General features: G+C 39.7%; 1 protein-coding gene across 1 annotated transcript in view; it reads right to left on the bottom strand.

Annotated features, from left to right (window-relative positions):
• Positions 1-4,218: 4,218 nt before the first annotated feature.
• LOC134816240 (uncharacterized) overlaps positions 4,219-12,671 on the bottom strand; it is a 96,841-nt gene continuing 88,388 nt past the window's right edge. The window contains exons 4-9 of the mRNA XM_063824995.1: positions 11,908-12,091; positions 11,550-11,696; positions 11,192-11,311; positions 10,290-10,434; positions 9,767-9,901; positions 4,219-5,026 (exon numbers count right to left, since the gene is read on the bottom strand). Of these exons, the coding sequence (XP_063681065.1) occupies positions 4,848-5,026; positions 9,767-9,901; positions 10,290-10,434; positions 11,192-11,311; positions 11,550-11,696; positions 11,908-12,091 (910 nt within the window). The 3' untranslated portion in view covers positions 4,219-4,847. The remainder of the gene's footprint in view (positions 5,027-9,766; positions 9,902-10,289; positions 10,435-11,191; positions 11,312-11,549; positions 11,697-11,907; positions 12,092-12,671) is intronic.

The following is a 12,671-nucleotide window of genomic DNA, read 5'->3' as shown; positions in this document are numbered from 1 at the left end:
CGCTCGGACACACGGCCAGACATACGCTCTGACACACGCTCTGACATACGCTTTGATACACGCTCTGACATACGCCCGGACACACGCTCTGACACACGCTCTGAAATACGCTCTGACACACGGTCTGACACACGCTCGGACACACGGCCAGACATACGCTCTGACACACGCTCTGAAATACGCTCTGACACACGCTCGCTTACTCGGACATAACACTCGGACACACGGTCTGACACACGCTGACATACGCTCTGACACACGCTCTGAAATACGCTTGGGCACACGGTCTGACATACGCTCGGACATAACACTCGGACACACGCTATGAAATACGCTCGGACACACGGTCGGACACACGGTCTGACATACGCTCTGACACACGCTCGGACACACGCTCTGACACATGCTCTGACACGCTCTGCAGCAGCAACTGCAGACACCACAGTCATGGGATAGGATATGCATTAATCGTTTCTTGTTATTATTCATAAACCAGAAAAAAACCAAAAAAATGTTAAAAGAGGCAAAATCAAAGAAAAAACAAAAAAAACAAAATCCAAAAAAATTACTTTATAATGCTGTTGTTCCTTTTTACAACAGCATTCATTAATTCGATATCATTTTTTCCGATATCAAAAAGCCCAATGAGCTTGTTTCACTTGTATAAAATTTATGTGTTTCTTAGAACTTCACGAATTATTTTATAAAATAAAATAAGATTATCTTTTAAAATACATATTAATTCTGGTACTACTTACTACCACCAGGGCACCACTGGTTCGAGGAATTTGTCAAATCGAAAAATATTAGAGTTCATTTATTTCAAATGAAGGTTCATTTTTACATTTATTTGATAGTTTGGATAGTCGGAACGAGCTAAATTTTATTGAATTGTGTTTGGCCATTCGAATTACGTTTGTCCTGAACAAATTACAGTTGTAGCTTCTCGTATGGCGGAGATACGAAGCATAACGAGTTAATTCATTACGTGTGATCAGGTGATTGGCTTACCTAATCACGTGATAAGGTCACCCCGTTAACCAACCCATTAAACATTATGAGAATCGTTAAGGCTGCCCAATTAAGGTGTCGTGTCACGGTGTCACATAATCCGCTCCTACTAAATCGCTCGCCCAAATTTTAAGGGTGTGAAATTGATCTGAATCGGCGTATTTTTGGACGCTGCGCTGATTCCGAATCACCCCACATGACGTAGGGTAAAAATGCTTCCACGGAGAGTTATGGGCAAAAAACCGTTTTGGTCACGTGAACAGTGAAAGGCTAGTAAAACATGAATTCGATTGTTTAGGGCTCGGATTAGGGTTAGGGTTGCGGTAGGGGGTGCACCATAAAAATAAACTTGCTCGGATTTTGAAAATTTTAGTACTATTGTTTTCTAGAGACTGTGAGAATTTTCACAATACCAAATTTGTCATACCTTTTTGGAAAGATCAGTGAGTTTCGCCTAGGTGCCATATTTGATGGTGCGCGGCTTTTGGAGCAAAATTAGCTGTAAAACTCGCGTAATTTGACCAAATTTGACCAAATTCGTTGATTTTTGTCGTATTATTTGGATATATCTTCAGTTCCTTAAATGAGATCATTCTGAAAATTGGCGACGACCTTCCAATAGGGCTTTCACAACTGTCTGAAACATTTGGTGGATATCGGAGTTGATAAAGTGATCAAAATGGGGCAAAATACGCTGCTTTTAGCTGTAACATAATGTCTGATGGTTGGAAATGGATATGCTTTAAACTTTTCGGACACTTTCCTTGTAAGTCTATGAGTAAGCTTACCAATTTTTGCTGCAATCGGAGGTTGGGAAGGATACTTAATATCTATTTGTTTGAAGAAAATTGTGCTGGCCAAAATTAGCGCTAAAAAACCATCCTACAGTCGGCACGCGCGGCTTTTTGTCGATGGCGCACTACCTAGTTGTGGTAAGGGTTATGCCGTTATGGTTAGCTTCGGGGTTATGGTTAGGGTTAGGGTTGGGATTGGGGTTTAATAAACCGTTTATGTAAAACCGTTTTGTACGGCTGCAAAACCATAAAAACCAAATTCACGTGAAACTTTCAGATCAGATGCAACATTTAATAATCTACCGTCTCTGAAAACAATAGCCATAGGTGTTTTAATTTAGAATGGGCGTGGAATTTTCAAATTTTGACGACGGAATCCTCGAACCAGAAGGTACAGTATGCCATCTGATAAGCAACAGCTCTCAAATATAAAACACGGCGGAGCTATTATAAGGCCAACACATGCCCACTGACTTTTGGCCCACCCTGTACAAACTATATAACCTACCAGGACGCGCGCCGAGTTGGACAAATATTTTACGAGTATTTGACCATTGTTAATGGTCTGGCCCGGCGCGCGCTACTTCGTAGCACTTGCCGTCTGGTAACATTTGCCGTCGGGTAACATTTCGAGAAGAAAGCGGCGCGCGCTACTTCGAAGAAATTTAGACGAGTAACATCCGTCAAACGAGTATGGAGTATCACCCGTTAAGCTACAAATCCTTGTCATACTTGATACTGCATACGTTGTATGACCCGCCGCGCACGAGTGCGCGGCTCCCCCTGTATCGTAGAAACTCCACAGTATAAACACTATATATAAAGATATAAACACTATGCTATAGTGAAACGACGATGGGGCCGGTCACGACATGATACAAACAAATCCGCAACCAATTCACAATTAGTCAGTCAGTTTAATAAATGGCATATGACAAGATTAAAGTGGTGCAAAACTTTAGCTTTGATTTCGGTCGCGGAGAAATCTCTGAGCTCACAGTTGCAGACGCGGATGATAGTTGATACTCGTTTAAATTTTTGGAAGTAGTGCGCAGTTGGCCAGCTCAGTCCATCAACGATCAAAACGATTAAATAATAAATGGACAAAACACAGCAAAAACAAAAAAGCTTGACGAAACAAAAATTCATACATTGTACATCCATATCATATTTTGCAATTTTTGTCCCGTTTTCAAATAAAAAATATGAAAATTTCTGAACACAAATTTTACAGATTTGAGATTTGATGGAATTTTTACCCATAGACCAATTGCTTAGTTAATTGATGATGGTATGAAACCGAATTGAGGTACTGGAAGTCAAAATTCTGAATAAAAATTGAAAAATCATACCACATTGCACATACTATTACTGTCCCAAATTCTGTCCCATTTTCAGTTTTTGAAGATGAAATTTCCAGGACCGAAATTTTACAGTTTTGACTGAATTTCTTACCCGCAACCAATTACAAATTAGTCAGTCACCTATAGATGGCATATGACACGATCGGGGTGCTGGAAGTTTGATATCAGTCGGAGGAAGCTCACATCAGAAAGCTTAACACTTAACAAAACGAAAATTTATATTTTCCAATTTCTGTCCCATTTTCAAATATGGAAATGTCTGAACACAAATTTGACTGTTGACAGATTGGATGGAATTTTTGCCCAGAGACCAATTAGTCACTTAATTGATGATGGTATGAAACCAAATTGAGGTACTGGAAGTCAAAATTCTGAATAAAATTGAAAAAACATATTGTCCCAAATTCTGTCCCATTTTCAGTTTTTGAAAATGAAATTTCCAGGACCGAAATTTTACAGTTTTGACTGAATTTCTTACCCGCAACCAATTAGTCAGTCACCTATACTTATAGATGGCGTATGACACGATTGGGGTGCTGGAAGTTTGATATCAGTCGGAGGAAGCTCACAGTTAACGGGTGATACTCGTAAAATATTTGTTCCATATATTAGTTCCATATATTAGGACCGTCGACGAATCCAACTCGGCGCGCGTCCTGGTAGGTTATAAACCTACAAGCTTACAGTCACAGCAGAAAGCTTAACAAAACGAAAATTTATAATTTCCAATTTCTGTCCCATTTTCAAATATGTAAATTTCTGAACACAAATTTGACAGATTGGATGGACTTTTTGCCCAGAGACCAATTAGTCCGTTAATTGATGATGGTATTCATACCATCATACGCAACGTACAACATATCTTGTCAACCCAATTAATGTCTGGAAAATTGTTGTAAGTTTATAAATATAACCTACAAAGACGCGTGCCGAGTTTGGTTTTGTTTTTTAGCTCATCGATGTTCTAGAAAAATTTGAAACAGATATATTTTACGAGTATGAGTATCACACGTTAATCATTTTACCGCAACAAAATCAAACGAAATTCTGCTGTCATGTTAATAAATAAGCTAGATCAATTAATATAGCTATTAGTTTTAGAGATTTCCACATTGATGAAAAAATGCTCAAATAGATATGATCAACGAAATCTTTTGAATTAATTTAAACACTGAACATCAAACTTGAAAACTTATTAGTAAAATTGCAAAAAAGACTGAATGATACTGCAATTGCATACTATGAGCATATTATAAAGTGTTCTAATGGCATCATTTTGATGTGCATCATTTTTAATTTAGAAATACTAATAGCATTATAAAAATTGTGAAATCCATCTATATATTGGCCTTCAATTTGTTTCAATTTAGTCTACGAACGCATGTGTACGTGCACTTCTATATTTGAATCTTCACTCGTTAGAAAGTCATCATAATGCATAACGAACACAATTTAACTTCAAGTCACATTTCAATAAATACTAAATTCGTGATGGCCTCGTTACAAATAACCGTTAATGACCGTACCGGTCAATTGTCAATATCCTATGTTCCTATCAAGAATGGCCTGTTTAAGTACTAAATATTCGTATTTACAAAAACAATAACGAACGAAAAAATAAGATACGTGACCAATGAAAAACAACCGAGTCTACATGAAGAAATCATACATAATTTGATCACATGACCTCAAGATTGTAGCCCTGCGGTGTAAACTCCTGATTCCTCTTGACGCAGATCAGGGTGACGAGGGTAAGAGTGAAGATAACACCGAGCGCCACTGATATGATGATGATGGACCGCTGATCAAGTGTCCCCTTCTTCGGTACAATCTCCACTGCTGCTTCCGGTAGGTTTTCTGGGGAAATAGGTGTGTGTAGGTATGACATAGCAATTTCGAACAGCTTATAACGCCAATTCTCACTGTAAATATAATGTATATGTATATTATTATTATCGGACGTTATTTGACCGGACATTGCGTGAACGGACATAATTTTGGACGGACATTAAAATGAATGCTAGGACCTCTAGCGTCCAATTAATCTCCGTTCAAATAAAGTCCAATGAGGCCCCCCACCCCCGGCTATACATCGATTGAAGTTGGTTACAACCGTCGGGGCCCTTTTAGAACAATCTCGAAGATCGACTGTAGAGTGATTTAGCATGCTCGCGGCTATACAGTTCGCCCAATGTTAGGGCAAATTTGAGAGCTAAGTACTCATAGTCATACTGAACCCCCCCAGGGCTCATTTAAATCTTTTAGTAGAGCATCTTTCATTAAATGCCTTACCCAATGCCTCACCTCTATAATATAATATAATGATGTAGTTTTACGAAGATTTCAAGCCTTATGTTGTGTGTTTCCCTTCGTGTCCAAAAGCATTATATGCCCTAATTATATGCCCTAATTCTATAGGTAGGGCATGTACAGTGGTTTAAAATGAGCATCTGTCGATAATAATTAAATAATATTTTGGAACAGAACAAAAATGTGTAGTGCGTGGTCCGGTCATTTAGTGACGTAACTGTTATCAAAGATTCAGAACTTGTTTGAAATTGTCGTATCAGTTTACTCAAATATTGGAAATTTTCGTTCCAACACTTGCATGAAGCCCTCCTAAACTTAATTTTCCATCATGTAACATTCATTTCTTTGAGTATTTGGTGTGTTAGCCGGATTGGAATTTAGAAATAAATACTTTTGCTAAGTCATGCTAATTTCCGCCAATTATTGATGCATGGTGAATGGTCTACGTTGCTTTATATTATTTACAATATCTACATTTTATAAGTGCGTATATACAACAGCTAAAACTGAACGTGATCGCCAGAAGCCAAATAGCCTTGTTGTTTGTTTTTATTTCGTGAAAGAGTACGTCTTCAATTAAAAGTTGTACACGTTATTGAATGAATTGGTTTTTTAAAGAAAAACTAACAGTTGAAATTCATACTTAAACTTCATGCACGCAGAGAATCACAGCTTTTTAGGCACATGTTCAGCCGAAATGAAGCCACAACACCTAAATTTAACTCCAGTGATGATACACTGGAAAATTCTGATGATATCATATTTTCAACGGCTGATCTCGGACTGAGGGGATACGAAGTAACAGCAATTGTTTTCTGCCTGATTGTTGTGGTAGCTCTCTTTATGTGCTACTTGACGTGGAATTTCAGATACAAGATAGTCTTACGAACGGTAAGATCAGTGATTCAGACCCGTTGCACTGCTAGGGGTAGGGAAGCGGTTAACTACTGCTAGGGGTAGGGAAGCGATTAACTACTGCTAGGGGTAGGGAGGCGGTTAACTACTGATAGGGGTAGGGAAGCGGTTAACTACTGCTAGGGGTAGGGAAGCAGGATTGGGCGACATCTGTCCGACAGCGACATCTGTCCGAAAGCTGAATTAGGGATTTCGGACAGATGTCGCTGTCGGACAGGAGTCGTTTTTGGCGACATCTGTCCGAATTTCGGATCATATTGTAATTTCGGTTCACATTCGCATTTCACAAGCTCACAGGTAATCTCGTGACGTTCTAAAGCTGATGTGATCCCTTATGATCTGATCCATCGATACGTGATTGACTAGTTGAGAACAGGATCGTGCTAGCCGTACCCTAACAAGCTGTCGATCACATCACAGGACATGAGTACATATAGGACAGCAGTATGGAGATCTGCACTTATCGAAATACCTCGTATCTGAAGCAGTCGGTGGATTGGGTTACGAATCTAGAGCAAAGCTTGGCTGCCAGCTGTCATCCCTCAACAGAATGGTACAGAGAAGCAGAAAAGCAGCTAACAGACACCCTTCTAACCCGAGAGATCTGGAAACGCTCTCCATTCCTGCAAACTACATCCTCTCTACCGACAACGAACCAATGATGCTCTGGGACTCTGGATGGGATTCCAAACTCTCCTGTTCGGGATTTCGAATCTGGAGACACCTGAAGCCCCTCCTTCCTATAGACATGGCTGAGTTTGCTTCATACTACGAAAACACTTGGATCGGAACATCAACCACCAATCCTAACTTCGCTCCCCACATGTGGAATCAACACGAAGCTGCACAGATGAGGATTCCTCGCTCATCCAACATCGCAGAAGATTCCATTCAATGCTGTCCTGCTCGAAGCCCACAATTTGGAAGTTCCTTGATTGCCTTGAAGCAGAACAAGCCCTTACAGACGTGAAGAAAACCAAAAGAGACGGGCGGGAACTACCTGAGCCACGTGCACCCAAATGGATCCGTTATGATCGACAACTTCAGAGAATTGTAGATGATTACGACAACTACAGCAACCCTATGGATTTCCTTAAAGCTATCGGAAATTTGACTATGCTTTAGATTTGATTCTGTGATATTGTATTATATTGAATTAATTGAATTAATTTATAACATTTAAATAACATTGAAACTATTGTCCAATTTATCGACATCAAATTAAAATAAACTGTGGTAGTAAACTATGGCTCAGATCATATCTCAAATTGGACATGTTACGTATACAATTTAGCAAGTAACAGTTTAGATCATGTCTCTAATTGGAAATGTGTCGTATTGAAATCATGTCACAATTTGATGTCGTTTTTTTCTGGTATCCTGATTCGGACAGATGTCGCTTTCGGACAGATGTCGCTGTCGGACAGGAGTCGTGTTACCGGGAAGCAGTTTACTACTGCTTGGGTAGGGAAGCGGTTAACTACTGATAGGGGTAGGTAAGCGGTTAATTACTGCTAGGGGTAGGGAAGCAGTTTACTACTGCTTGGGTAGGGAAGCGGTTAACTACTGATAGGGGTAGGTAAGCGGTTAATTACTGCTAGGGGTAGGGAAGCAGTTTACTACTGCTTGGGTAGGGAAGCGGTTAACTACTGCTAGGGGTAGGGAAGCGATTAACTACTGCTAGGGGTAGGGAAGCGGTTAACTACTGATAGGGGTAGGGAAGCGGTTAACTACTGCTAGGGGTAGGGAAGCAGTTTACTACTGCTTGGGTAGGGAAGCGGTTAACTACTGATAGGGGTAGGTAAGCGGTTAATTACTGCTAGGGGTAGGGAAGCAGTTTACTACTGCTAGGGGTAGGGAAGCGGTAAACTACTGCTAGGGGTAGGGAAGCGGTTAACTACTGCTAGGGGTAGGGAAGCGGTTAACTACTGCTAGGGGTAGGGAAGCGGTTAACTACTGCTAGGGGTAGGGAAGCAGTTTACTACTGCTTGGGTAGGGAAGCGGTTAACTACTGATAGGGGTAGGTAAGCGGTTAATTACTGCTAGGGGTAGGGAAGCAGTTTACTACTGCTTGGGTAGGGAAGCGGTTAACTACTGCTAGGGGTAGGGAAGCGGTTAACTACTGCTAGGGGTAGGGAAGCGGTTAACTAATGTTAGGGGTATGGAAGCGGTTAACTACTGCTAGGGGTAGGGAGGTGGTAAATTACTCCGTCTTATTATTTGCTCCCCTCGTGTCACAATGACAATAAAATCAAAATCACTGCAATTTATCACTGTGACTAGAGTTCACAAATGTAATGCAAGTTGCTTCAGAAAACGAACGAGACGACAGTGGTTCAGAACCTAGTGGCACTCACTCTTCAGGAAAGAAGTAATGAAACCTCAACCAAACGGAGCGAGAAAGTGTCCCAGCATTCATTGTACGACTTTGAGAGATCATATCGAATGAATTCCCCTAAAACCACAATCGAAGAGCCACAAGGCTCAACCTCTGAAAGAAAAAGACCAAGTATGAGCAGGAAGATATCGGAGTCGAGGTCGGAGGGCAGAATCAGGACTAACAAAGATTGTGATTTACAAGTGTCTTCTTCAGAAGGGAGGGAGCACCATACCCGCATAAGAACCAGAAGTGAGTTTGTAAATGGAACAGTTTCCAAACTGATAACACCATGTATTTTTAAACAGTATTACTTGTAAATTTGAGGGAAAAGTTGTTTTAAGATATTCTAAAACAATCCAGTCAGTTGCCAAGTCTTATTTTTTCATAAACTTCTACCCTTCCATTTTGTACTCTCAGGTAATAGTATGCCTCACGGTAAAACGAAGAAGAAGCAGCGAGCCATGGTACTCTCAGCTGTTAAACTCAGTTCAGGACAGAGTCTACCAAGACGAGTAGATCCCAGTAAACTGTGTGTTGGAGGAGACCACCCTCTCAGTAATTCCAATAAGGAGGAGGAGGAGAGGAAAAGGAAACCGAGTAATTTACACAAAATAACAGAGGACCAATGGGTGGCGGAGGATCACGAATTTGAGAAAGACAAGGCGACGGATGTCTTGGATACAGAAGACAGTGGGATGGGTGACAGTTCAAAAGAGATATTAAGCGAAGTGGTGATCAACTGATAAATTAATGGACACACGACCTCCTTAATTGTATTAATATATATTTTCATTTTATAAAAGAAATCATTCGTTTAAAGTTTAAGCTAAACAATGTTTCATTGACCCCACTGTGACCAACGTTCAGACAATTTCAAGTTTTTAATTTTAAAATTACAATGTGATTATATTTATTTTAAATTTTTCTTCTCCTTATTTAATGCTCATATTCTAATCTAAACATCTCAGAAACCAAAGGTAAATATATCTCACCAGTGAGCGTCTGAGAAGATCTCTCTTTCATCATGTAACTGTTTCTAACGACAGTAGTTGGGGCGAACATGCACTGCTCCGATAGTGGGGTTCCCGTTTTAGCGTTTCGTATCGTAAACTGCTTTATTTCACTCCCTGGTATTGTTAACAATAGGAATTCAGAACCAAAAAATTTAAAAATATTGAAAAATTGTAAAATATCACATATATAGTACAGTCGAATCCGTCCTAATCTAAGCCTTTGTCGGAAAAAATTCGCAACAAAGCAATTTTAATAATGAAATTCTGATAGTAATGGTGATGACAATGGACAGTTTTTGGGAGTTCCAAATAATTTCTGATTATTCTGATTTTTTGCGACAAAAACTGTCTATTGTTATAATGCGACTAATAAATAATGTTCCAGTCCGTAATCTTTGTAATGGTGATGGTAAAAATAAAAACCATGCACAAAATCTGCAATATAATTTGCGAACAGGTTTTGTTAGCAGGTTTCTTGAGTTGTAACAAACAAGCATCTTACCGTCGTAGAGTGGGAAGGGTCGATCTGACAGGAGCTCTACAGTCTGTGCGTTCTGAATCCAGGTACCGATACTGAGACCGGTCATGCAGCCGTAGTAGTTGTCTCCAACCATCACTTGGTAGGGTGACACTAGGAACTCCGTGTCCTACAAGGGGCCACCGTGTTTAGTTTTGAGAAACAAAATCTAACTTTTGGTTGATTTCGCCAGCTTTTATTTGACAATTGAAAGAGAATAGAACCATTTTTTGTTATTAAACAATTTTTTCATAACGTTCGTACTTCGTAGCCATACTAGCCAAGTAAATAACAAAAATATTGGTGATTCGAAATCGAGATAAGTATACTAAAGTATGCGATGCATACGGATAAAGATTTATACGGACAGCAACAAACGAGTATTTGAGTTTACATGGAAGATAACAAATTCATCTCAGCGACATAAACATTAACCATGACCCCTGAGGCTTATCGTGATAGTCAAACTCTCCTAGGGTCTACAATGCAACTGTAGAATACTGGAAGTAAATTATGGTCTGCTTTCGGTGCTTTGTGTCCCATTTAGCTATTTGGTACGAGCAACATGTGGTAGCAGGCACGATATGCAAACTTTTACATTGATATTTGGATTCTTGGTCCTTTCTTGTTTACGGTTGCGAGGTGTACAGAGTTTGATGGGAAAGTCTGGTTCCGATATTACCTACATTTTGTTTCAAGCATTAGAAAATGTTGTCCAATATCCATAGATTCCTGATCTTAACAGGAAAATATTTCCACAGGCAATTCTCATATTACTATATCAAATACACTAGAATATAAAAGATCACATTCACACAAAGATCAAAACACGCCCGCAATCCTGGAAACTGCAAAGAACAGCCAAGAAATAACCTGGCTAAACTAACCTTGCTAGTAAGGGTGAAGTTGGAGATGGTTTCGTTGAGTTGTACGAATACTTGGGACCTAGACCGATTAACTGATACGTAGTGAACGTCCCCATACGATACGGGACCCCCAAACACAAACTGTGGGAAAGAAAATAGTGATCAATAAACATTAAACATGTTAAACTTAAATATAAACCATAATCTACATGGTGTCTAACTGAAGGCTTCATGAAATTCCAATATGATGGAAACATTTCACACGTTTAACACCAAATCACAAACTATAAGACTCTACATAAAGTCACATGACCTAGATATGAACCACGTGACCTAGACATGAACCACGTGACCTAGACATGAACCACGTGACCCTTACCCTCTCTGTGTTATAAGAGTCCAGACTGACGACCAGCTTCAGAAACCCGTTCTGTAAGATGACAGACATGTGCTGCCTGCTGTCGTTTCTGCTCTTAACCTGGACCAGTACTGCTGGAGGCCGGGGGTCGTCGGATACAACGTCGTGCTGAGAGAGGGAGGTGAGGGTTATTTGGGAATTATTTCACCTCTTGTAAAGTACTCTCTCAAATATTACTTGTCCCAATCGCGCCCCAACTAAGAGCAAATCAAAGATCAAACATTCAATTTTCATTTGAAATCGTCTTCAAATGGTTAACCAAAAACTTAAATGATTGCCAAAAAAACAGATTAAATTTACATTTTAAGAGACAGTTTACCTTGAAGTAGAAGTTAATCTGTTGGGCTATAATCGGATAGTTAGGGTAGTTGGTGGTGTTTCTAAAGAATAGGAAGTTAAACCCCTGGAACCGCAACGTGGAGACATCGCACTTGGCAACGTCACATGGCTGTCTCTGTCCGTTGTAGACACAGTACGGGGTTGAGGACATGTTCTGGAACACTCTGAGAAAGGGGACTAATTAGATAATTATGTTATGGATAATCCTAACCGATTATATCGGTTGAGATTGATAAATTGATGTTGCTTTTTGATTGGGGCGATGATCAACGTTTGTTTTTCACAAGTTCTCAAGTAAAGTGAGATAAGGAACATGCACTGCCTCCTCACGATCAGCAACACTAGACATGATGGGTGGAGTCCTGTTGAATACTGCAAGTTATATTTATATAACTCGCAGATAATTTAAGAGTTTAACAACAGCAACTCAACATCGACACCTTTTATTATACACTTTTGTTCTATTCTAAAATTAAGCTTAGTATGCAGATTGATCGACATAGGACTGGGAAGTGGAGCGATCAACAAATTCTACTTTAAAGTAGGTCCGCCATAATGTTGCGAAATTTGGCACATTTCAAACCAGGTACACAATTTTCCTTAAATATAATAACATCGGATCCAAAAATTTTCCCAAGATTAGATCGCTGATTTTTGTAATTAACCACCACGCCTTTTCTATATTTGGGTTAACTGTACAAAAAACTGTGCTCAATCTTGGCGGCTGACGCTCCGGTATATCCG

The sequence above is a fragment of the Bolinopsis microptera genome, chromosome 6, assembly GCF_026151205.1.
Source record: "Bolinopsis microptera isolate Bmic1 chromosome 6, MBARI_Bmic_1.0, whole genome shotgun sequence".
In the NCBI taxonomy this organism is placed as follows: domain Eukaryota; kingdom Metazoa; phylum Ctenophora; class Tentaculata; order Lobata; family Bolinopsidae; genus Bolinopsis; species Bolinopsis microptera.
This window is presented reverse-complemented; position numbering and strand designations above follow the sequence as displayed.